The sequence below is a fragment of the Mustela nigripes genome, chromosome 5 (assembly GCF_022355385.1).
Source record: "Mustela nigripes isolate SB6536 chromosome 5, MUSNIG.SB6536, whole genome shotgun sequence".
In the NCBI taxonomy this organism is placed as follows: domain Eukaryota; kingdom Metazoa; phylum Chordata; class Mammalia; order Carnivora; family Mustelidae; genus Mustela; species Mustela nigripes.
The window spans coordinates 3,581,610-3,607,377 of NC_081561.1; the positions used below are offsets into that span (position 1 = coordinate 3,581,610).

General features: G+C 49.9%; 1 protein-coding gene across 2 annotated transcripts in view; it reads right to left on the minus strand.

The window, feature by feature from the left end:
• The window catches only part of SLC22A23 (solute carrier family 22 member 23), a 171,196-nt gene that overhangs the window by 42,425 nt on the left and 103,003 nt on the right, over positions 1-25,768 (minus strand). For both annotated transcript variants that reach the window (XM_059399355.1, XM_059399354.1), the window contains exon 4: positions 3,955-4,123. In XM_059399355.1, coding sequence (XP_059255338.1) covers positions 3,955-4,123 — 169 coding nt within the window. The remainder of the gene's footprint in view (positions 1-3,954; positions 4,124-25,768) is intronic.

Sequence of the window (25,768 nt, forward strand, 5' to 3'; positions counted from 1 at the left end):
GTCATGATCACAGAGTCCTGGTATCGAGTCCCATGTCGGGGTCCCTGCTCAGTGGGGAGCTTGCTTCTCCCTCTGCCTGCTGCTCCCCCTGCTTGTACTCTCTCTCTGACAAATAAATAAAATTTTAAGAAAAAAAAAAAAGGACCCATCGTGCTGAAGGCCGCACAGGGTCTGACCAACACCTGTGCCTGACCTTGTCCTTCACACTCAGCGGTGCGGGTGGTCCTTCTCCTCCGGAAGTCACGTGGAAGCCAGCTTTGGCTCTGCTCTTCCCATTTGCCTATCTTTCCACCCAGAACGTTGTGTGACTTCCTCTTTCTGATCCCGTATTTAGGTGTCAGCCTGAATGTCACTCCCTGAGAGACGCCTTTCCTGACCACTGCTTTAGGTCATGTCTCCAGAACATTATTCACTCCAGTATGGGTTTAAGGTCTCTGGGCTTCCTCCCGCCCCCCTGTACCCACCATAATGCAGGCTTCAAGGAGGAGGGGCTTTTGCTCCCATGCATGGCCGTGTCTGGAATATTTAGTAACTGGGACAGCATTTGGCACAAGGTGGTAGTAACTACCTTAATAAATTATTCGAATCAACTTCTTCTTCAGATTGCTCCATTTCCTAGAGTTCCTGGGAGGCAAATTTCTCAACCGATAGCTTTAGGCCGTCAGAACGGAGTCCCAGGGGCTCTGTGAGTTCATCCTTGGCAAGCATTTCCTTCCACGTGAGTCCCGAGTGCCTTTGGTCCAGCGACTCTCCACGGGAGCTTTTGTTCTTGAGCCTGAGGGTGCAATGAGCTTCGCGGGTTCTGACGTCCGTTTCTCAGCCTTACCGAGCGGCTGGGATCTGGGCCACACCACCACGGGCGGTGCAGGATTCACGGCTCCGCTGTCCTACACGTGGCTCATTTCTGCCCACCGTCCGAGGCGTCAGCTAGCTTTGGAGGTGAGCCCCTGTGGTGGGCAACACTTTCGAGTACTGTTCGAGCAGGACAGTTCCTGGCTTCATTCCAGGAGCTTGGTTATACATGCATGAAGGGCCTGGGGCCTTAGCTCCAGCCCTTGGGATGGGTTGGTAAGATTCAAGCTCCCTGGGCCTCTTTCTGGTCCAGATGCCCTGCCGCTGCCTCCATGTCCACTCCAGCTTGAATGTTCTCCTTGGGCTGGGCCCTGGGAGTTGCCCAGCAGCTCACTGCATCCTGGAAAACTACACAGAGCATGTGGGGGTGAGGAGCTTCCTGCCTACCGTAGCATGTGGCAGGGTGGCAGGCAAGAAAGAGCCAATGCCTCTTCTGGAGCCTTTCAAGGCAAGAGGTAAAGGTGGGCTGCATCTCTCAGCACTAATTTCTTGGACCTGCCCCCATTACACCCTGGCTCATTGCTGTAAAGCAGCTCACATTTACGAGCACTTGTTGGAGGTCAGACGTGTGCCAAGCACCTTAGAAAATAATATAAATACAAAATGATGATGGCAATGATCACAGCTAAGACACTATATTTGGGAAGCGCTGGTCTACCCTGGACTGCGGTGCCAGAGCTGCGACCACGTGGCATCAATGACTTGGAACCTTCATCCATCTGCTGGTCTGTGTGTGTGTTTTACTTGTCATGGTACCCTGGGTGCCCTTTTCACTAGAAAATTTTGTTTCTACACTTGTGAGTTTCAAAGAATTTTTTTTCTTAGGTTTTATAGTATTATTTAAAGAAATCAATGTCTTAACTGCCACTAAACCCTGATATGCCTTTTAAATTTAAGTAAAAAATACAGTAAGATCAACAGGAACCCCAGTCCTTTACCATGTGTCAGTCCCCCAGACCTAATCCAAAGCCCTCCCTGCCGCTGCTTCCCGCCAGGTGTCCTCCTAGCTGGGGCAGGTGGGACGGCGCCTGGCGGAGGCTCAAAGCCCCGCTCTTAGAGGAGCCTGAGCCTCCAGGTGGCTGTGCCCATCCTTTCCCCAGGCCTCCAGCACTCCCCAAGGGGCCAGCAGACAGCCCCGGGGGCCTTTGTGCGCCGCGGTGAGAGGAGGTGGGTGGGAGGTCACCAGACCTCACAGAGGATCCCCTGGGGCAACAGTGCTCCCTCTCAGGGCCAGGGCCCCCAGTGGTCAGAGACAAGAGACAGAAGCTCAGGGAAGGCAGGAGACTGCAATGCATGTGGTCAGAGTGGCCTGGGTTCCAGGGCCAGCTGGGTGACCTCAGTTTTGTCATCTGTACAGTGGGGTGACGCAGTACGAAGACTGGATAACCTATTATTTGTACCGAGCTTGCAATGTGTGCGACATGAACATGGTATTAGCATTTGTTCAATAAATAAGTGCCCTTGAATTCCAAAACAAGCAAGGCCCTGGTCTAGGTACAGCAAGGGAAGGAAGAGGAAGGACTTGCCTAAAAGATAGAAGGAAGACCTGCCCACTCCATCGTGCTTTGGGGAACGATTTCATTCTTTGCTTCTTAACACCCTGCTGGAGGGAGCAGGAGGTCCAGAAATACACAGGGCTCCTGCAGGAGCGGGGTGATGTCCAGGCCCAGCTGGCAGGCAAGGCTGCAGGGAGTGTGGCGGGGAGGAGCCCAGAAGGGGAGCAGTGCACAGTTCGGGCAGCTGTCCCTGATGAGCGGCTCCCCAGCAGGTGGCCTTTCTTCATCCCTTACTGCTAGCTCCCTGCTGCGGCCGTCCAGGCCGCCCAGGTCCTTCTGATGCAGTCAGCACGAGCCGGGCTCTGGAGGAAAATGCACTTGTTCCCTCACTCACTGCGGTTTCTCTGCTGGAGGACCTCCTACAGGTGGGGCTGGGGCTGGGGCCCAGCACCAGGACGCTAACAGGTAGGGGCTTTCTTCCTGTCCCCGGCACCGTAGAAAAGGAAGCCCAATTAAGGAGCCTTCTCTGCTCCAGTGAACACTTACAGCTGGGACACAAACTTCTTGCCAGAAACCGCGTTTCCATTAGTGACCAGTCAGCGCAACACAGCGACGCATGTATTCTGTACACGACCCACGACAGGGTCTCATACGCATGCGTGAAGGGGGTGTTGGGGCAGGGTGAGGCAGTGAGAGAACGACAAAGAGTCATTTATTAAAAAAAAAAAGTCCCAACATTCATTTTTTCCCCCTAAACATCTCTCTATCCAAGAGTGGGGATTTTCAACCTTGGCTAAGCATCAGTCCTCTGGGGAGTTTAAAGAAAAAAACCGAGCTGCCCGGGTCATACTCCCAACCTAGCGTGTTCAGTTGTTTTTTCCCTGCCATCAGCCAGCTGAAAGCTTAAGTTACACGTGGTTCTCAAAGGCCTAGTGGACTCGTCAGGAGCAGGGGCGGACAACTTCCCGGAATGGACCAGAGAGTAAATATTGGGCTTGGCAGGCCAACGAGACTGTTGTACCCTCCTCAGTTCTGCCACTGTGGCATGAAAACAGCCCGAGATGACACGTATAATCATGCGGGCATGACTCTGCTCCAGTGACATTTTTTTTTTTTACCAAAACAGATGGCGACCAGATTTGGTCCATGGACTCTGGTCTCTGCCCATCCCTAATCTAGAGGAGATAAGGGGGCTTTCCTAAATCACTCCTTGACTATCTCCGCAGTTCCCCCTCCCAACACAAGAATACTTCTTTTGCAAATCTCTCCATAAGAATCCTATCAAAATACCCCAGCAAGCAGGCCTCTGGCCAGACTGATGGAGGGTAGGTTCTTGGAGCGGGGGAAAGTGCACTCGGGGACTCACTCTACTCTCTTGCCCATTTTTGTGTGTGTTTCAACATTTCCCAGGATACCCGGTTTAAAAGGTGAGATTTTATAAAAGAGGAAAATGCCCTCACCGAAAAGAAATGCAAGCTGAAACGAACCAGAAGCTGCCCCCAGTTGTTTGTGTCCCTCGGCTCCCCCCACCGGGGGGCGCACCCTTCAGAAAGAGAAAGTGTTGGCAGAAGCAGCAGGTGGTGAAGCCCGCGGGGAGGATACTCACGACCAGTAGAGCAGCATGAGCAGGAAGGGACAGATGATGAGGGCCTGGAGGACCTTCCAGTCCCGGCACAGGGCGGCCAGCCCGGGCATGAGGAACTGCCCTGCCATGGCCACGAAGCTCGCCACCATCGTGATCATGAACCGTTTTCCGGGGGGGCACAGCTCTATGCCTGGAACACAGAAGGGACAAGAGAGACGTGAGCGCCCTGCCCCGTAGCCCGGAAGAGCCACAGGGGCACCGGGGTCAGTGAACCTTCTCAAACAACCAAGCACTGTAAAATTGAATTGTAAATTTGCTGGCTGCCACGAGAGCTCTACGCCGTACGTCAATGTTGAGATCCTTGTTTTTACAGCTGGATGAGTTGGGGCCTGAACTGGGAAGGGAGAGATGGTTGCTCAAGGTCACAGAGCGAGTCAGTGGCAAAAGAACATTGTAATTCACAGTCGCTAAGCCCAGGAACCAGGAAACGCTGCTTCGTGTGTGGGGTGGTGTGCGCACGGCACAGCCCCACTTTCTCTGCTCTCGGGGTGCTACTGAGCTTGCTGGAGGGCAGGGTCCCTCTCGTACCCACCTGCTGCCATTCCCTCCCTGGACGATGCTTTGTTAGGGGACCCCCTCCACCTCTGGACAGAGCTCCTGGAAGGTCCGTCCGCTCACTCCCGCCACCTGCACCCTCTCTCCTTCTAGTCCCGACTCCCGGCCTCCTTTGCAACTGTGAGTTCCAGACAATCTCTCTGCATCGTGAGGCCAAGACAGACCAAGTGGCATCACGGTTAATCTAGTTGAACAAGACAAAACACCCCCCCCCCCCCCCCCCCAAAAAAAAAAAACAACCCATAAGGCAGTTTTGGACTATGTAGTAAGCTTTTCCTCTCTGCTGGAATTCTGCAGCCTACTCTGACAAGGTGGTGTCGCACGACCCCTTCTCTGTCCCAGTGAGACAGACATCTCCTCCGGCAGAGGCAAGTCCAATTCATGTTCAGAGCTTCAAGACAACACGGCTGTCTGCCTTCCATAAATGTCTCCTGGAAGGAGGGACACCATGGTTCCCCTTGCTGGCAAGAATCTATGCTCTTAATTTGACCTTGAGTAAAAAAAGACTTCAGACGGTCACAAAACCTTCAGCCGTAGCACCCGAGCACCAGCCAGTACAGACCCAGAAAGTGCATTCCTATCATCATTGTCCTCCACTCTAGAACCTATGCTGAGTTTGATACATTTCCCCCCTATGGGGCAAGTCGGTTTGTTTGCTAGTTATCTTCTATAACATGCAGTATTCCCAAAAGCTTGCTTTAAAAAAATAGAAGAAGTAGAGTTAAAATGACTTTCTACAAAAGAAGAGAGACCCTTGGGAGAGAATATGTTTTATGCCTGTTTTCAGAGACCGAGGATGTGACTGCAGCCGATGGGCTGCTGTTGTCTCGTACAAAAGGCCGTACGGAGGGGAGCAGGTTGGAGGGGAACACAGACACATTACACTTGGCCATATGGACAGAATCAGCCCTAACAAGGGCAGGCCCCACACCCGCCGATCTCCACACCACTCTACTGCATGGAAAGAATACCACCGTCATCAGAACTTTCACTGCTACTTGGCCACAAACACACAGATGACCATCACAGCGCTGGGCAAGTGGGAGAGAAAGCCGGCCTCGCTGCCTATCGCTTATAAAGGACGTTTTGCCATTTAATTAAGAAAACAGGATGAAGCAGCCCTCTCCCAGCCATTTACTGCGACACGGTTCCATTCCTTTCGATGAGCACAGGCTGGGTTCACTTAAACAATCACTTCCTAGTGGGATGCGGGTATTCGCTCCAGATCTGGCATTTCGGCTCTTAAAAATAACGGGTCAGGGTCTTTACAGAAAAGACCAACCAGCACAGGTGCTAGCTTCCACTTTGTAGGCACAACGGGTAGAGTCGCCACGGAAACCAGCAATGGGGCTCGAGCCAGGATGAGTTTGCCGCTTGGGGCTCAGCTCAGGCTGGTCTCAGAAGAGGAAATGCAGCCCTGGGCCACCCAGGTAAGCTTTAAACAGAGCCAGAGGGATGCCGTTCAAACAGCACGACGGCTTCACGTCAGCGGGCTGGCAGGTGTAGCGGGCACGGCTCGCAGCCTGGATTTGCTCTTCCCTGCCTCTCTCTCTGATTCTGTGGAAGTGTGAGACCATCCACAACTACCACAGCTTTACTACAGACCCCCTTCAGGACATCTCATCCCACACACTAGTCTACACTTCGTATCGTCACACGCAGGATCCCAAGGTAACTTCTCCAGCGAGGGTGTGGGTTTGTGGAGGCCAAATGAAAGTCATCCCTTGAGGAGCAAATGATTCCGCCGTCTGACTTCTGACCACGCCCCCCATGACATATGTCAGCGTTCCTGTCGACATGACAGTGATGAACTGTCATAGTTTCTCTCCCGCAGGGTTCTCGTGTCCCTCGCCCACAGGTGGGCGGAGGGCTTCTCTAATTCCTCGTGAGGTGCTGAAGTTTCTGTGTCACCTGAGAGCTTCTTAGAGATGCAGGATCTCAGGCTCCACTCGGACCTCCAGAATCAGCTTCTGCATTTTGGCAAGATCCCCAGGTGACTCATTGCAAGGCATAGGCTCACGGTACTTCCCCCCCATAGTGCGAGAAACGTTTTTGCCTCCCAGATACAATATCTGAGAACTGAGTATGTAACATCATTTCTAGAGCTCTCCACTCCTGCTTTTGCAAGGAATGTTAGCGGAGATTTTACTTTATTTTGCCAGGTAGAAAATTGGATGAGCACTCTACCCATCTTAGCATTACTCTAATATCTCAGCATTCCTGCTGGGGCGATGGAAAACACAGGGATCTGATGGAAGGACACAAGTATGACACTTGCATGTAATGACCTTTCTGCCTGGACTCACCAGAAATCCCTTCCAACTGCCCCAAATCCACTATGTTCTGAAGGTGGCTATAAAGATGTTTAAAAAAAAAAAAAAGCAATTATCAAAGAACCGCAGGCACTTTAGGCTTGCCATTAATCACATGTTCCTTTTGGATGATGAGAAATCAGTTTTCCTGAAGTGGAAGAGAGGAAGAAATACAGCAGAGCATTAAAGCCTTGAGTCCTGGCATCCGGTAGCGGGGGACAGGGACGGCAGGTAGATGGGTCCGCCGACAGAGGGCCTGTTCCTGGGCTCTGCGAACAGGAGCACTCGGTGAGGGGTTCACACACCGTGGAGATGTCTACAGCCACGAGGCCAGGGCCACTGGTCTTGGTCTTGAAAGGTAGGAGGGAAGCCTGGGTGGCTCGGAGGATAATGAATAAATGAATAAATGAATGAAGTGGCTGCCTTCGGCTCGGGTCATGATCCCAGGGGCCTGGAATCGAGTCCCGCATTGGGCCCCTTGCTCAGCAGGGAGTCTGCTTCTCCCTCTCCCTGTCACTCCTCCTGCTTGTGCTCTCTCTTCCTCTCTCTGACGAATAAATGAATAAAATCTTGAAAGGCAGGGAAACCTGGCCACAGCAGGGAATGGTGTCCTCAGAGGCACTGCTTCCTCAGGACCTGAGGATCACGGAGAACAGGCCACCCCCAGGCGGGCTTCCACAGCTCTGCACAGCCAGCTGGTCAGTAGCACTGGGGGCTACCTGGGAGGCATGCTCTGTCCAGCACTCCTCACAGCCACTTTCGTGGGAGGCCCGCCCTAAAGTCATCTCAGCAGGTTTTCACTCACAGGCAGCAACTACTCCCCTTCCTTATGTAAAACAATTAAGTCTCTCTCTCTCTCTCTCTCTCTCTCACACACACACACACACACACACACACACATCCTCATCATCATCATCTTAGGTGAGGCATTGTAGATTCAAATGTGACAAGCCTGGATTCTGGTGCCAAACCGCCTGTGGTTGACTCTGTCCCCAGCACTTACAAGCTTGTTTTGGTCATCTGTGAGTTCTGTGTCTTAGTTCCGTCATCTGTAAAATGGGCTATTGTGAGCATTAAATAAGCACAGAGTGGCTGCATATAGAAAATGTGATATGTTGGCTTTCTGAAGTAATAATATGGACTATTATCATATATAATGATACAATTATTGCCAAGTCACTCTTTGGTCTCATTTGACCTCCTTACTATTCATCTGATCTGGTAAATTTCAGAGTAGGACTGAAAGAGTGTGTGCTGGCTCAGCCTGCATAGCATGTGACCCTTCATCTCTGGGTTGTGAGTTTGAACTCCACATTGGGTGTAGAGATTCCTTTAAAAAATATATAAATGAGGGCTGCCTGGGTGCCTCAGTGGGTTAAGCCTCTGCCTGCGGCTCAGGTCATGATCCCAGGGTCCTGGGATTGAGCCCCGCATCAGGCTCTCTGCTCAGTGGGGAGCCTGCTTTCTCCTCTCTCTCTGCCGGCCACTCTGCCTACTTGTGATCTCTCTCTCTCTCTGTGTGTCAAATAAATAAATAAATAAAATCTTAAAAAAAAAATATATATATATATATAAATGAGGAAAAAAATATATAAATGAATGATTGAATGGATTCAGGGTAGAAATGAGTTTTGTTCGAAAAGTCTGAACAAGAGAACCTATAATGACACTCTACACTCTTTCTTCACCATATATTTTCTTTCTCGGAGATTCTCTCAGGCCTAGCAACAGTCCATCAGTTAAAAAAACAGAACCAAGGGAATCCAAGAAAACCACATCAGAAATCCCTACTCTTAAATGACTTTTCCCTTAATGCCCTAATGGAGAAGGCTGAAAAGCTACTCTTCCCAGCTTGATAGACGTGGACGGTAAGCAGAGGAATTGCAGAACGTTACGAGTCAAGCAGGGAATGATGCCTTGGCAGAGGCAATGGGCCTGCAGAAGGGGGTGGGGACCAGGTACACGGGCAGCCCGACGCCCCTCTGTGATGTCTGTTGGAAACCTGGTGTTGGGGCGGGAGATCTTTTCAGGGGCTGTAACTCTGGAGAGATTCGTTTTTCAGAAGCTTTTGGATCCTTACAAATTTCCTGGAGGACAAGAAGCATGCTGGCCGGTTGAGCCATTCCAGGTGATGGAGGACAAAGACCCAAGGGGAACTGGGTCATCACGGCGTGGGGCATGTTAACCAGCCCACAGCTGCTCCACAGAAGGAGGGTGTGTGGGTCACCGTGATGGGTCAACTAGGTTCTAGGCTAGATTCTCAGGGAGTCAATCAACAGTAATCTAGGTGTTGCTATTAAAGCTCACAATCAGTTGACTTGAAGTAAGGGCGATTATTCTAGATGATCTTGGCGAGCCTGACTCAATCAGTAGCAAGGCCTTACAAAACAAAGCTGAGGCCTCCCTGAGGAAAAAAGAGAACATCCCGCCTGTGGATGGCAGCTTCCTTCACCCTGCGCCCGAGTGCCGGCCCGTCCTTCCTGTCAGCCTGCCCTCCGCGTTTCCAATCTGCGTAACCTGCTCCCGAGACTGTGTAAGCCTATTCCTTGAGGAACATCTCTTCCTGTGTATCTCCTCTGCTTCTGTTCCTCTAGGTGAGCCTGGATATAGAGGTCGGACTTCTTTGCTCACATGAGGTCGCACAGGTTCCCCCATGAGGTCCCGTCTCTGAAGCTGCGGCCCCAGCCGGCCACCTGGCCTTCCCACAGCACCGCCAGTATGGACGGACATCCCGTACCCTGTCTCCCCTTCCAGGCCAGACTGAATCTGCCTCCCCAGCCTCATCTGAACCAAAGCCTGTGAAGGTAGCATCATCATTCTACTCTCCTGGGTAAGCACATTGATGGCCCTTAGATGGGTTCCCCGGACTGGATGACAAAGTAGCACTGGGGACAGGCCAGGGCACGCAGTGTGAGCACCCTCCATCAGAGACAAACCAGGCAGAGGAAAGTTTTAGAGTTGGGGGTGGGGGCAAGACCTAAGAATTAACCCTCAGAGTTCAGAGAGGATTTCGTTAATTCTGCACTCAGAAGGAAACACCACGATGGCTTTTATCTTCGTTTCAGGAGCAAGAGGCCAGGGAGAAGATGCTTTGTCCTGCTGACCGCCTCCCCACCAGGGAGTTGAGGGTCAGTCTGCAGGGGGAACAAACATCTCGCTAAGGGCCCATCCAGCTTGGACTTTCCACAAACCCACAGGAGGAATGAAGAGCCTTTACATGCAGGTGCATCAAACTTTAAACACTGCCACTCAGAGTGATGGCATCAGAGCATAAGTAGCTGAAACCAGCCATGGGGTCTGAATGGTTTATAAGGGTGCAGGCCCTCAAGGGTGGGTCCAGGTGGCTCTAACCCTTGAATCCAGCTCCCCTGGGACCTCTGAACTGGGAGCTCCCCAGTGCAGCTGCTACGAACCCCACAGGCTGGTTCCAGGATGCCTCTGGGGGAACCTGGCTGATCAGGAGACACTACAGGCAGAGCCTAGATGTCAGGTGACAGCTACAAAGTGAAGTTCTTCTAGAAAACACCCCAAACGTCCATCAAGAGGTTCAACATATTCAATTGCCTCCTTTGGTGGAAACGTTCTGCCTTCTCATTCAGGCATAAATGTGTCATCACATTCAGCCTGATGGGATTTAAAAGCCGACAGTTTAGGGGACCTGGGTGGCTCCGTTGGTTAAGCCACTGCCTTCAGCTCAGGTCATGATCCCGGACTGCTGAGATCGAGTCCTGCCTTTGGCTCCCAGCTGGGCAGGGAATCCGCTTCTCTCTCTGACCTTCTCCCCTTTCATGCTCTCTCTCACTCTCTCTCACATAAATAAATAAATAAATAAATAAATAAAATCTAAAAAAATAAAAAAAATAAAAGCCTACAGGTTAGCTGGTATGCAACACCAAATAATAACTTTAGAAACTGCTGATACAGTTTACTTAGAAACAAAACACCCTGTTCAGGTCGAGCGGAGTCTCCAAGGATCTGTGCACTCAGTACTGGGTAAGGCAGTCAGCAGGACAAAGACCTGACCTCCTGCTCAGGCCCCCTCGGGGGTGTGCGGCGCTGTTGGACCAGAGGCGCTCAGTGTGTTGAGAAGATTCCAGGCAAGGAGCGCTGTTGAGAAGATTCCAGGCAAGGAGCGCTCGGTGAGAGACAAAGCTATGCGCTGGCCTCAGACAAGCTTACCCATGCGCTGGCGTCTGAGGGATCTGCTGGCAGGAAACAGTCTTCTCCCACCTCGCAGCTCCCCCAGCACACTTACCTCACTGTGCACTGGATTTGGGAATTATGATTGTTTAAGAAAAAAAAAAAAAACAACAAAACCCACTTTGGGACCAGGCTTAAAAAGACATGTCCCATCCTCCTAGAATATGTAAGTGAATAAAACACAGCCGTATTCTTTCTTACAATATGTTTCAAAAACTGACTGCTGTTGAAATCTGTATTTTCTTGGGATTGCTAAATGCTCCCAGCTCTTCTGATGTGAGCCTACAGGATTTTTCTGGATCCGAGCTGGCCAGTAGGGAAGGGACATATGGAGTCGGCCGACCGCACTGACCCCAGAGAACAAGGAAGTGCGCCCTGCCCGGGGAGCTCGGTTGAGGCCCAGGGATGGGGGACAGTGCGGTGCAATTCCTCCCCTGCCTCTTTCAGGCCGGGTGAAGCTACTCACCCTCTTTATGCTCCTGTCCTGTCCTCTGTGAAGGACACAGTAACTGTGCCCACACAGCATATCTAGCTGCTGTGGGAGGCTTCCCACTTGCTGTTGTCCTTACAGACCTCAGGCCGCTTCCGCAAGGCTCTCCGTGGGCACTCGTCACCAAGACACTAACTCCAGGGAATTCAGTTCTTCCACAAGGGACCTAAACTACCCTGTGCTTTAGGCAAAACTTGGTCAGAATGGACCCAAACCTTGTGGTATGACATACAAGCCCCGTAGGATAGGATTCTTATTTCTCAACAGCCTCTGCAAGCCAGGGGAAGCTGACAAAGCTACCTGGGAAGAAGAGTCTCTTGTGGGAAGGGCCTTCGCCCAGCCGAGGTTGTGAGACGTCAGCTGTCCCTCTCGTCCTGCCTCTCAGGTCCCCCTTGCAGAGCTTCATGGTAGCCATGAAGCCCATGCCCAGGCCTGCCTCTTCCTCTCTCACTAATTCATACAGTAGATTCTAAGGAAGAAAGCAGAGAGGCCTGAAGTGAGGAGAAATAGGCCTGTAAGTGTATAAAAGCACATACTCCAGGGCGCCTGGGTGGCTCAGTGGGTTAAGTGTCTGCCTTCAGCTCAGGTCATGATCCCAGGGTCCTGGGATGGAGCCCCGCGTGGGCTCCCTGCCCAGCAGGAAGCCTAGTTCTCCCTCTCCCTCTGCCTCTTCTCCCTACTAATGCTCGTCTGCTCTCTCAGATAAATATAATCTTTAAATTAAAATAAAAGCACATGCTCCTTCTAACAGTTTGGCACACTTCGATTGTACCCCCTACTCCATGGGAGCAGCCGGCCCTCACAGCTTCCCGGCTGCATGGTCCTGGGTCACCCTGACTGGACCCAGGACATCTGTCCACACAGGGTGAGTCGTCACGGCGCTGGGCAGAGAGAGGCAAGACCCACTCAGGAAAGGACAGCGTCTCCCCAACACTGTGTTTAAGCACCAAAATTAAATGTGATTCCTGGGATGCCTGGGAAATGAGACCGCGAGCAACACAGGGCTGATGGGCCACCATGCAAGGGGGAAGCCCACGGAGAGGCCGGCGGGGCCCCATGCAAGAACGGAAGCCATTCACAGAGGCCACCTGCCCAAAGTCTCGGTGCTTACACAGGGAGCCCACTCTCCCATCCTCTGGCAGCCCTCCTCTCTTACCAGTCCAACAGCTCGACAGCGGAGGAGCGCCTGCTTTCTCCAGGGCGCCCTCCCTCCTCCCGTGGGAGCCCGGTGGTGGCAACACCGCCTGCCTCATTCGGGCACAGACTCCCTCCGGTCTGCCCCGGCTCAGCCTCGCGGTTGCTGCTGCCCACCGGGATGCCACCGGACGCCCCTCCCAGTGGCCCCGGAACCCCCGTGGGTGCCCCCTTACTCCCTTCAGATCCGTCAAGGGGCCCCCTGCCTCCCGACACCTGCGAGCCTCTCCCCTCCTCAGGGTACTCGCCCTCCTTCCGGCCAGTCCCCCAGCTGGGCCTGTAAGTGAATGTGCCACTCGATAATTATGGCCCCGGCTGAGACCACAGGGCCCCCAGGATCCTGAAAAACAGCCCTCTGGGCATGTGATTGTGGAATTCCTTATTATAGCAAGAGGGCCCGAAATTGCCAGTCATGTCGACTCAAATAGCATTCAAGGGTATGACTGTGAAAGGTTGCTATTATCAGAACAGCTCTGAATCTTCCCTTCCCCGTGGAAAACTCCCTTTTCCTCCTCATTTAGGACCTGCCAACATAAAGGAACGGTCAGAAGAGTCTGAAAGGCTGTTCCCTCTATTTAGAGAAAGAGAAAATTAGAAAACACAGCCATGGAGATATTTCTTACGAATCACATTCCAGTGTCTTCCAGACACGTGGACATAGGCATTTAAAGCTCAAATGTAGAAATACTGAATTAATGACCAGCTGAGTAACCTATTATAATGTCTCCACTGCTGGCCTGAGTCACCACTCCCACGCACTGTGGGCCAAGCGCTCTGGGAGGCACTTTTCACACATGAAACTCACTTCATCTGCACAGCGACTCTATGATGTAAGGGTTGTTTTGAATACTCATTTTATACAAGAGGACCCTGCAGCTCAGAGTAATTAAGTGACTCGTCCAAGATCACAGAGCTAAGGAAGGAACGAGGTGGGAGTTGAAGCCAGCGCCTCCCCCCACCCCTCCCCTCCCTGCTCCTCCGGCAGGAGCTGTCTTCAAACAGAGCCCTTGGTGGGTACGGACTCTGTTCCTGCCAGAATCTAAGCTCCATGGAGGCCAAGGCTTCTACGCTTTCACTCATCACCCTTTCTCAGAGCCTAGGACAGTGCCTGGCACACAGAAGGGGCTCAGATGTCCCGTCTGATGAAAAGCTGCATAATGCATTCTTCCTGTCTAGATCACTCACTTTACCTATGATCCTCCTTTCTTAGATTCCTACAGTGGGATTGATTGGTGTTACGGCGGCTGAGATCAGTTGGTAAATCTGCAGAAATTAGTCTTACGTGTGAGCTCATCGTGGTCCACACAGTCACAGGCTGATCAAAATTTGGGGACATGTCAACCATAAAGCCCAGTTACCCAATATGAACCATAAAGTTGTTTCCTTTCCAAAAAATAAATTATTTCTACTAATTTACATTTTTAAAAAATAACATTACAATTCCTCAAAAGGAGGAATGAGGATTTAAATGCTCTGTAATGTTTCTGCTCAGAAACACTGTTTAAAAACCAGCGACTGATGTTCAGTAGGACATGCTTAAGAATTTAAATTAATACTGCTTTTCTTTTTCTTTTCTTTTCTTTTCTTTTTTTTTTTTTTGTCTCCTGGTATTTAATAAGAAGAAAAATCCAAGAAGAGAAATGACTTCAAATGCCCGAACGGCCTCAAGTCCACAGTAATCCTTGCAGTTCAGATCTCCTTTTCAAGCTCAGTGAACACCCAGAGATGCAGAGGGTATAGTTTTAGGGTCAAGAACACACTTCAAAAGTTACTGTCCAGGTTTTCCAGTTGCCAGTTCCAAAGTAACCATTCTCAAACTTCATTTTCTCCAGTTCTGTCCATGCTACGGATCGAGATCACACTTACTGATTAATTCTTTTTGCATTATTGGATTATGCACTTGAGCCAAAGGAAGACTCCCAGGCTTTGTGATCTGAAACAGCAGGTGCAGCCACAAAGAACAGTCCTAAATTAGTTCCAGCTCTGACTTCCAGCGGCCTGCACTTAGCTCTCCAAATGTCCGAGGGCAGAGATTACCCAACATTTATTTCTCATCATCATCATCGCCTATATTGTCATTATTTTATGAGACTGGCAAGGGATCAAGAACTTTGGGGCTGGGCTTATGGTAAATAGAATGTATCACAATGTGAGTTCATAGTATCATTACTTGTAACATGTAGCAATAGTGAATGCATTTCACTCTTTGGAATAATTTTCCTAATTCGGGAAGAATTATTAGTAACTTAAGTCTTTCTAAACAGGGCTTTCCTTTTTTCTTATTTTCTCACTTTCCCATCTTCTCTTGTATCTGTACTTTAATTAAAAAAACCCCAACTTTTGCAAGTTTGCATATTTGCGAAGAAGAGAGAAGAGTGTATTCAATCCTCATATACTACCTGCTAGAGCCAACAATGATGAGTGTTTTGCTTCTCCTGGTTCTTCTGCTTCTTTTCTCTCTTTCCTATAATATTTTAATTCAAATGCTTGAAATACTGTCATTTTACTTCTAAGCATTAATGTATGTATAGCTCTTTATCAAAAGGACATTTTCTTATGTAAAGACAATACGGTCATCACATCTAAAAAAAAAACAATAGGGGGGCGCCTGGGTGGCTCAGTGGATTAAGCCGCTGCCTTCGGCTCAGGTCATGATCTCAGGGTCCTGGGATCGAGTCCCACATGGGGCTCTCTGCTCAGCAGGGAGCCTGCTTCCCTCTATCTCTCTCTCTCTGTCTGCCTCTCCATCTACTTGTGATCTCTCTTTGTCAAATAAATAAATAAAATCTTTAAAAAAAATAAAAAAAATTAAAAAAACAATAATTCTTTAATATTGTTTCATATCCAGTCCATATTCAAATTATTCAATTACCTCAAAAAAGTCTCCACCTGGTTGTACTTTTAAAAATCAGGTCTATATGCTGCACATCCTTTAGGTTTCTTTCAAGCTAGAGAAGCCCCTCACCATCTCCTTCTCCCCCATGACACTGTCCTGGTGAAGAAACCAGAAGGGTTCTGGTCTTATGGGATTACCTTCCCATGGTTCCTTCATAACCTGGACTGGAAAAGCTAGACCTAAGGATCTGGTTGGACTCAAGTCCAATGGTTTAGGGAAGAAGGGTTCATGGGTAGGTCCGCACTTCCTGTCACCTCCCCCATGGGGTGCACCAGCTTCCAATGATGTGAAGATCAATCAACCAGTCCAGTGGGGGCATCTCAGTCTCCTGTTCCGGAATCATCCACTAACATTCCTGCTACTGGTTTTGCCATCCTCTGATGATCAAGGCCCATGTCAGTTACTTCATTAGGGGGTACAAAATGGTGATTTGGTGTTCTAATTCCATCATTCATTTTTTCACCTTGAATTATTTGGCAAAGGACTTAGTTAATTCAGAAGAGGCAGCAGTGTATGATCATGATTGCTCCAGGTGACAGACAATTTCACATATCACGTCACCCTCCCACGGCACTCAGAGCAAAGCAAAGCCTTCCGTAATTACTCCAGTAAACCTCGTGTGATCTCCACCCCAGCCGCACGCCTAGACCCCATCATCTGCCACTCACCCCTCTTTCACATCACTCTGGCTACACTGGCCTCACTGCTGCACTTCCTGGCTGTCCCCTGTGCCTGGAACCCCATCCAGTCACATGGCTCTCTCCTCCCTCCCTTCAGGTCTCTGCCCAAGGCTCAGTCCACCAGGGGAGTTCAGTCTAGGCTGGATAGCAATCCTCACCCCATCTCATGCCCCAAGTTCTCCCTGAGGACTCCTCACATGCTCTTCCTAGAACCCTGGTTCTCAAGTGTGGACCCAGACCGGCAAAATAAGCATTGCCTGGGACCATAATGGAAACAGAAATTTTAGGGCCCTTTGCCAGACCCAAATCAAATCAGAATATGGGGTCGAGTCCGGCAAGCTGTGTTAACCAAGCCTGCAGCAGAGTCTGAGGATTCTTAACTTCCAGAACCGCTGCAGTGCACTTGACAAATATTTCGGATCATTGCATCATTCCCTATCACCCTCTGAGGGGTATCATTATAGTATATGATACCACATCCTATGGTATCATTCCATTTTCAAGGTGACAGAACCTAGGCTTCTGGGCCCCATGCCTGGGGATTTGGACTCAAGGGGATCTGGGGACAGGGTCCCAGAATATGCACTTATAACCAGTCCCAGATGATGTGGGTTCAGGGACCACACTTGGAAAATCATTGCTCTGAATACGTAGGCAGAGTTTTAGACACCTTAAGCCTGAGATCCCATGATCAACGCTCCCTTTGCATCATTAGCATATTAACAATAAAACATAACAAAGCTACTTTTCAGTTCATAACACCTGTTGGCCTATTGGCCTCGGGGTGACTGCATGCTTGCTTTTTTTCTTCCTATCATCAGACATGTGAAAATAGTTTCTCCAAGGCCCAAACGACAAGGCAGGCAGGGGCACGAAAGACCTGGGGTTGCAGAGAAATTCAACTCTCGGTCTATTTCAGATGAAAGGAAACTCAGAGAACACCCACGGGTGTCGGCAGAGTCAAATGCCAGGAAGATAAGAAACGGGTGAAACTGGACTGGCCCGAGGGGCGGGGCCTGTGACAAATCAGCAGGTGCTTGCCCAGTTTAAAGGCCTTTAAGTTCAATTAGAAAATACAACACTGTCTGGGTCACACAAAACATGTGTAGGGTCAGGGTCTGGCCACACACTTGCCCGCCTGCAGCCACTGAACCTCACCCAACCTGTTTATTTTGTTCAAGGGGAAAGTAAGGTCATAGAGCGAGTTGGTAGCAGCAGAAGAAAGCACGAATTCCAAGCCTAGGGGTCCCTGGGCTTTACGACATGACCTCCGGAGAATATGGGTCACTTGAATTGCTCCTGGTTTATTTTTAAATGGAGATGACAATAAAAACAAAAATCAAACCTGAAGTGACATATGTCAGTTAAAATTAGCTCTCTCCTCTGCCACCAAATTGGAAAAACCCTTTGTGCCATATTCAAATTAACAGCATCTCCCAACTAAACAAAGGGTCAGATCAGGCCAACAACTGTGAAGGGATTTTCAAGAAATAGATCTCTGGTGAGGGGATATACTGGCCAGAAGGAATCTAAGTGATTTTCCTCCCACCCTAGCTGTAGTGGAGTGAGCGGGAGATTCTGAGATGGTTTAAGATCCAGTGCCATCTTGCCCCGCGGCCATCTTGTTTCTGACAAGAGTTTGTTCTACTTGGTGCTTGACCTTAGATTTCCTGTCCATGGGGTGAGGGTGGGGAGATGAGGAATATGACATACAGAACACTAGTTCTCAGCCAAGTCCTGCCCTGGAAATTGGGAGACAATGCCTCCTCTGTGGCAAAGCCTCTCGTCCCAAGAGGGAACAAAGCCTCAGAGGGCGCTGCTCTCAAGTCCCATCTAGGGAACTCCCAAGGTCACCCTGCATTGACCACACCCATGCCCTGTAGTGTGCACAACGTGGACTCAGTATAGCCGCTGAGTAACACATTCACAAGCGTCAAGTAACAGAACACTCCTCGGCTTAAGTCCCCCACATGTTTGCCAAACTCCTCCACCACGGGACTTGAGTTCACGCCATCGGGCCAAGCCCTACTGTGACCCCACAGACAGCAGCATGCCCTTGAGGCAGCCCTTCAGCCTCTTACACCCGTTTGAGTGTCTTGCCTTTACAATGCAGAGTGTGACTTTCTCTGCCAGAAGTCAGGTGATTGTCTCTCCTGGGGGCTCCATCCGTCTGTCCCTCCAGACACAGGATGTAGAGTTTATAATGTAGCAGACGCAAATCCGGACCCTGGGGGAGCACCACAGTCAAGTATTGCTCTGCTGAATCCTACAGGTGGCTGCTGGAAGCCATGGAAAGCGCACACACTGAGATGTGCGTGTCCCCCAGCCCGGCAGTTAGCAGATGTTTCCAGAACATCTTCCTGATCATCCTCGCCAGGCGGCTGGAGGCAGAAGACAGAGTCTCCATGGCGTGTTTCCTCTTCCGCCCGTGACATCTCTTATCCAGACTGCTACCATAGCTTTGCAAGAAGGTTTTCCCCTTAAGTCGCCTGACAGCACTGATAGACTACTGACTCTAACGCACAGCTCTGTTATGTTTCACTATTGCCAAAAATACCAAGTCACGTCCAAATTCCGAGCATGCTGACAGTTCTCTCTGATTTTACCTTCCTGGCCATTCCCCCTCACTTTGGGCTCTCCTCACATAACCCAATGTGCAGCGCCCAGGAGACCACTCCAAGAGTTGCATTGTGCCTCGCTCCGCCTCGCCCCGCCTCGCCCCACCCGCCCCTCTGCCTCTGTCTGCTCAAATCCCTCCCATCCAGTAAGGCCTAGCTGTCCCTGCACCTTCCTTTGTCAGCTCCCAGACAGCCCAGCCAGATGCAACCTCCTCCTTCGGGATCCCTGGACGCTCGGCAAGTGCATTCTGGAACCTCTTACTCCGCCTTCCCCCGCTACAACCCTGAGCTCTCTGAGAATGAAAACCAGACTTGCTCCTCTCTGCGTCCTTCTTAATGTCTAGCATTGTGCCCAGCACCTACCAGATGCTCCACGAATGTGAGCTGAATTCAAACAACAGAAATGAAGAGAGGCACAGTTTTCCACGGGAGCCAGAGAATCCGGTTAATTAAGAAGGACAGGAGGTTTTATGCAGCACAGTGATGTGAGGGCATGAGGATCTATCATGAATGGAGCCTCTGAGGGCTCTCTGCACCAAACGCTAACACAACGAGCTCCTCAAAGCCACTCGACAGCATCAAAGCTTGTAGGCCCATTTGTTAGAGAAGATCTCCACCTACCCCTGCTCCCGCTGTGGCTCCCAGTGGGCATCTGCTGCCTAAGGGAGAGCTGTTGTGGTGGTGGGGGGGGGGGGGGAATGGCATTTACCATTTACAGAGGGCTTGTGTGTGCCTGTCATTATGCATGCCGTCTTTTATTTCTCTTCTTCTTCTTTGAGATTGTATTTATTTTACTTGAGGGAGAGAGAGAGGGAGAGAACACAAGCAGGGGGCAACAAAGGGAGAGGGGGAAGCAGGCTCCCCACTGAGCAGGGAGCCCAAGCAGGGCTCGGTCCCAGGACCCTGAGATCACGAACGGAGCTGAAGGCAGACGCTTAACTGACCGAGCCACCCAGGTGCCCTCTTCTTTTCTTCTTATTCTTGCAGGGAAACTATTGGGTCTGTGTTGCACAGATGGTATGAACAGCCTTGGACAGGCTCAGTAATGTACCCAGGTTCATTCACAGCAGGGTGGGGTTTTCCAAACACATCTTGTGTGCATGGCATCTGCATGACCCCGTCTCAGGTAGGTGTTAATGTTCGTGGGTGAGGCTCCGTAGAGTGACCGCTCACACACCTACGGCTGGTAAAGGGAAGAGGCAGATTTGAAGCCCAGGTGTCGGTGCGGCCCGGCTGGGGAGGTACAGGAGGGTCCGGATTCCCTGCATACTGATGTGCACAGGGTCTACAAAGGGTGTAGACAGCCAGTGTGGGAGACAGGCCCAGCGAGGCCCCCGTCGGCATGGGCTTGGTGCCTGGTAAGTACTCCCCTGGGGTCTAAGTTTTCTCATCGGTAAAAGGAAGGCTGGAGATGCGACCATGCACACCAGGACGGGCCACTTTGGTGGTAGGACTGTAGGGAGCTGAAAGCAGCTGAGACACCGTGGATATAGGAAAAGTCTCTCTGCCCTCCTTTCTGACTCAAGGACAGGCAATACATTTTCCTCTGTGAAGTGTGAAGGTGTCCCCTTTCCCTCTCTGGTCCCAGGAAGAGGAAACGAGACGACTCTGGTGGCTGGAGATGGCACCAACCTGAGTCCTCATCACCCAGCTCTCTGAAAGAGCCCGATCTCCCATTACATCCCACATGGAATGACATCTCCACAATCTACTAACCCTAGGAGTTTGACTCTCCATAGAGTATCACTCTTTGTTATAATTATATATAAGCTCTCAGAGCTAACAGAGAAGGCTAACCCTTCTTTGGGTTCTTGCTTTTGTTTCTGTGAGACTTGTGTACACGTGAAACTTAAAATGTTAACATCAAATAAAATCTGCATGCCTTTTGTGAATTTAACTTACATGGCCCCAGATACTGAACCTAAGAGGGTAGAGAAAAAAGATCTTTCCTCCCCTATAGTTACATCACATGTTATAATTATGTGATAATTTTTGGTAGTTATTATCAAAAAAGAACAATGCTGTTCGAGAAAGAAAAGTCTGTGCAAACTTACGAGTGTTCAGTTATGCAAGAAGATGTAGATCTTTGGATTTGTTCCTTTTATCTGAGAATGTTGGCTCTTCCCAGCCCAGAAAACTGTTCCATCAAGAATGCTGAGATGGAGAATAAGAAGCAAGAGAGATACCAAGGAAGGGGCTTTGGGAGGAGGTTTGGGGGGGGTGCTCCAAGAGGGCTTAATAGAGGACATGAATCCCTAAGCTGAAATCTAAGAGATGTGGTGGTGGTGGTGGTGCCACACGGTGGGCTGGGGAGAGGACACGGAATCGTAGGGTCAAAGGAAAGGGCAGCCATTCTCAGCAGAAAGGACGGCTTTGTGGCTCATCATCCCGCCACAATAAAAATCCACACTGGATTCCCGCGGCCAATCAGAGTTTCTGCATCCCCTAAAACTCCCCACCAATTCTGATTAAAAATAAAACCAGTATGCTTCCCCCACCCTCCCCACCCTCTCCCCAATCCAATAACCCGGCCCTATGCGCACAGGCCTTTGATGGAGACAGATGATGATTTCTCTTCAAAGAATGTGCCAAGCTTTGCTGTGAAGCCTTCTGTTTCTTGCCCACTCCCCGGGTGCACCCCAGTTCCCGGCCCTGGCCCCATCCCTCCCAGGGTCAGAGCTTCAGCTTTCTTTCTTTCTTTTTTTTTTTTTTTATGATTATTTATTTGACAGAGAGAGAGATCACAAGTAGGCAGAGAGGCAGGCAGAGAGAGAGTAGGAAGCAGGCTCCCTGCTGAGCAGAGAGCCTGATGCAGGGCTCCATCCCAGGACCCTGATATCATGACCTGAGCAGAAGGCAGCGGCTCAACCCACGGAGCCACCCAGGCGCCCCAGAGCCTCAGCTTTCCAACTCATTCTGCCTCAGAGTGGCTGCCCACCGGCCAGGCTCCCGGTGCAGAAATATGGGATTAAACATGACTGTATCCACAAGAATCCACCTTCCTTTTCCTGCTTTCCCACAGGCTCTCCTACAAAAACAGTTTCATTAAGCAAGGTGCTTAACATTCACGTGTCTCTCTTACGAAAGGATCAGGAGTACCATCTGCGGGAACTGGAGCAAGAATGAAAGAAAATGATGATAATGCTGCACCACGCCTGGGATGTCTGCTCTGCTATCTCGAAACAGCCCGTCAGTGTAATTCAGGGACACAGTCCAACTGTCGGCTGGCGAGGGGGCCCGTTCACCACGGTACCAGACGCTGTGACCAAAATGCCCCTTTAGTTCCAGGTAACCCTGATATAAAAGAACTTTTGTAGGCGTTTCTAACTCTTGCAAAACTTGGGGACGTTTTGCATAAGAATGGCAACTTCCAAAACGACTGGATTTCTAACCACAGTGGAAAGGCCTTGCTGAATGATCTACTGTGTAATGGGGGGGGGGGGGAGGGGGATAAAAAGATTTCTAAGGTCCCTTGTGAAAAAGGATGAGATAACAGTCATAGCAAATTTACAGAGCAACAGAGCGATTCTTATGGAAGACCAAGGTGGCTGATGGGGAAAGCACAGCCCCAGAACGATGGCCGAGCAGGGAGAGCTTCTTCAGATGTCCGTGGATTTTGATGGCGAGCCATCTGGAGAGGACACATTCACATTCGGAGAACGGAAGGAATGCAGGTCTAGAGTGTTTATGTCTGAGAGAATAGTGTTTTCACAGTGCGTCCCTTCTCTAGGAAAGAAGCAGAGGGGTCAGGAGCCCCCTAGTTTACGTTCCATGTGCCCATGGTCATGAACGTCACATTTTGCACACAACGATGCCTTCCCATCATTTTATACTATCAAAAATGGCCCGCTGGGAAGTCAGGGATTATATCACTCCTTCGAGTTCCTGGTTCTGAGGGAAGAATGTTCAGAACACATAGGACTCGGAAAAGAGAAGTCCTCCCCAGGCTGGCCCGGGTCACAGACGCCCTCACGACGCGCGGCGGGAAGAGCGTCTCAGGACGCGTTCCCTCATGCCAAGTTGAGAGGAAAACAGTAAATCCGAAGGATTTAAAGTTTAGAAGAGTTATGCCATAGTGGTGTGTTGTTTCTGTTGTTCACAAGATTTTATTCCCAAAGCCCGCTTTTTCTAGGGTGCAGGGGGCAGGTGCCAGGGGAAGTCTTGAGGGCACGTGAAGCGCAGGTTTAGCGAGACAGCAGTCAGACCTCACTGGCAAACTTCTAAGTGCGTTGGTTTTGTTCTCTCTCCCCATCTCTTTGGTCCAGAACATAAAAACACCGAAAAAGTCATTCCATGCCTGCACTTTGGATGGGATGTCGCAGTCGCTGGTTAATCATTTCAGATGTGAAGGCTGTCACACAAAATAACCCCAGACGTCTGGGGGGTAAACAGGCAGCCGGCCCTTTGCATTCACGCTGGGCTGCCTTGACGAAGCTGACAGAAGAGAAGGAGGCAAAAGGCGGAACCCAAATGAACAATTCATTTATTATCTATGTGTGTGACCAGAGCTTCCCTGCGGCCTCAGGAGTGGGTCAGAGGGCGCCAAGCACAAACGGGGGAGGATCCTCCCAGCCCGGGCCCATGTGTGGCTTGGGAAAAACCGCATTGAAATTGGAGTGATGTGGTTTATGCAAAATAAATAATCGATGTAAAGTCTTTAAAAAGAAAAAAAAAAAGTTAAAAAAAATTTTTGTTGTTGTTGTTTTTTGTTTTTTAAGCCATGTAACCAATCTCCATGCACGTATGTCATTTCATAAACAACTCCTAGGGCCCAGGGGATGAAACGGATTTGGATTTGTGGAGAGAGGAAGCAATCTGCCTAGCAGAGTTAGGAAGATAATCTAAGTTTTATAACTCCTACGCTAGCCTTTTATTCCTCTAGGTAAATAGTATTGGTTTAAATTCCAGGTGTGCCTGAGTGAAAACTTATTTCTAGTCACTGTTTTAAGGTGGAATTTGACCTCAGTCTGTGCTTCCTGATTAAGTTCTTCTTTCCAGCTTCTCTCTGATCTCAGGGGGAAGACCCTGTGGGCACAGTGTCTCCTGTGAGAGCCAAAACTACCTCCTCCAGCAACAAGGACAATACGGAGCCAGCGGGATCCCCACAAGTGACCATAAGACAGTAATGACCTGATCTTCACTGTCTACCAGCAGGTCCCCCCTGACCTCTGTCCCTCATTCTCCTTACACAACCTGGAATGGGGGACCTGGGGGGCTCTGTGGGTTAAGCATCTGCCTTCGAGTCAGGTCATGACCTCAGGGTCCTGGGATGGAGCCCCACATAGCGATCTCTGCTCAGCAGGGAGTCTGCTTGACCCTCTCCCTCTGCTTCTCTCTCATAAATAAACTCCTTTCTTGCTTCACCACCCCTAGTCTCTCTGTCTGTGGACTTTGCCAATGGAGAGTGGCTGGACCCGGTCTGTTTGGGACCCTGGAGCCAGGTGGTCCTGCACCCCTCCGCCCTGGCTATAGTGGAACCCTGAATTTCAACTCAAACCCATTACAGCTTAGTGTTTTAAGGATATATGCCTCCTTAACATAATTCAACCCTTTCACAAAGTCTTTGTGTAGTGTTAAAAAGAAAATCATAGGCCCAAAATGGAGTCACTTTTGCCAGACCAAGTCACCAAACTGGGGCTTAATACCTGATCTGCGTGCCCTTTCAGCCTTCCCCAGGAAGCCTTCTCCACCAGTCAGTCAGGAATTTTCTGTTCAACACCAATCAGGTCATCTGCCACAAGGGCCCTCTCCATCCCCCAGAGGAAGATGAAGTAATCTTCTAGTAAGACCCCCTACTGTTCCCCCCAAAGGAAGGTGACCTTGCCTGAAACAAGCCTTCATTTGTTTTGCTAATCGCCTCCCTATCCTGCCTGCCTCCCTCTAAAGCCCTCCATTTTGTACACCTCCTAGGAGCTCCCCTACTTGCTAGATGTAATGCTGCCTGCATCATGAATCAATTAATAAGGCCAGTAAGATCTTTAAAATGTATACAGTTGAACTGTTGTTCTTTAACAGCAACCAGCAAATTGAGATAAAGCAGAACTAAAAAGAATATCTCATTTCACTTAGGCAACCAAATACTAAACTTAAGATTGAAATGCAGACTGAAGGACAGCCCAGACACCATGCCTGTGAGCCTCCCTGGGCCATCCCCTATGCTTTCTGAGCCTTCCCCCACACAGAGGTCCCTGAGAGCAGTGCTTCTCAAGCATGGTTGGTTCCCTTAAGCCTCTGTATCAGACTCTCCTGGGGCCCTATGCCCAGATCTACAGAACCAGCACACTTTCAGGGTGGAGACCCAGAGGCCAGAGTTGAACAGGGGGACTAAGAAGTTCTGATGTACATTAAAGCTTGAGAACTTTTGTCATCAAGTGCCAGCAAAATTGCTGGATTTTCTATTTACCTCAAACCACCATTGTACAAGGAACACTATCTGTCACCTGTTAATGTTGGGGAAAAAATTTTTTTCCATATCCTCTTAGATTTAATTTAATTTGCAGACCCCAACCTAGACTGACAATAGACAGATTAGCAAGAGAAAAGACAAAGCTTATTGGTGAAGATGTGTATGCAAGGACTCATAAAGAAGGCCGCTCACGGAAGTGGTTAGAATTTAGGGATTCCATAGCATCTTAACACGGGAAGGGAGTTAGGATTTTAAGGAATGACAAACGGTGGGAAATGACTGCAAAATAGATGAATGAAAGTACTGGAAGGCAAGGTTTGTTTTAATCAAGTCTGTTTGAGCAATTTATCATCCGGGGTGACAGGACACACTCTTTCCCTCTGTTACTAGAAACTTAAAGGAGGATTTATGAGTTCTTCAGGAA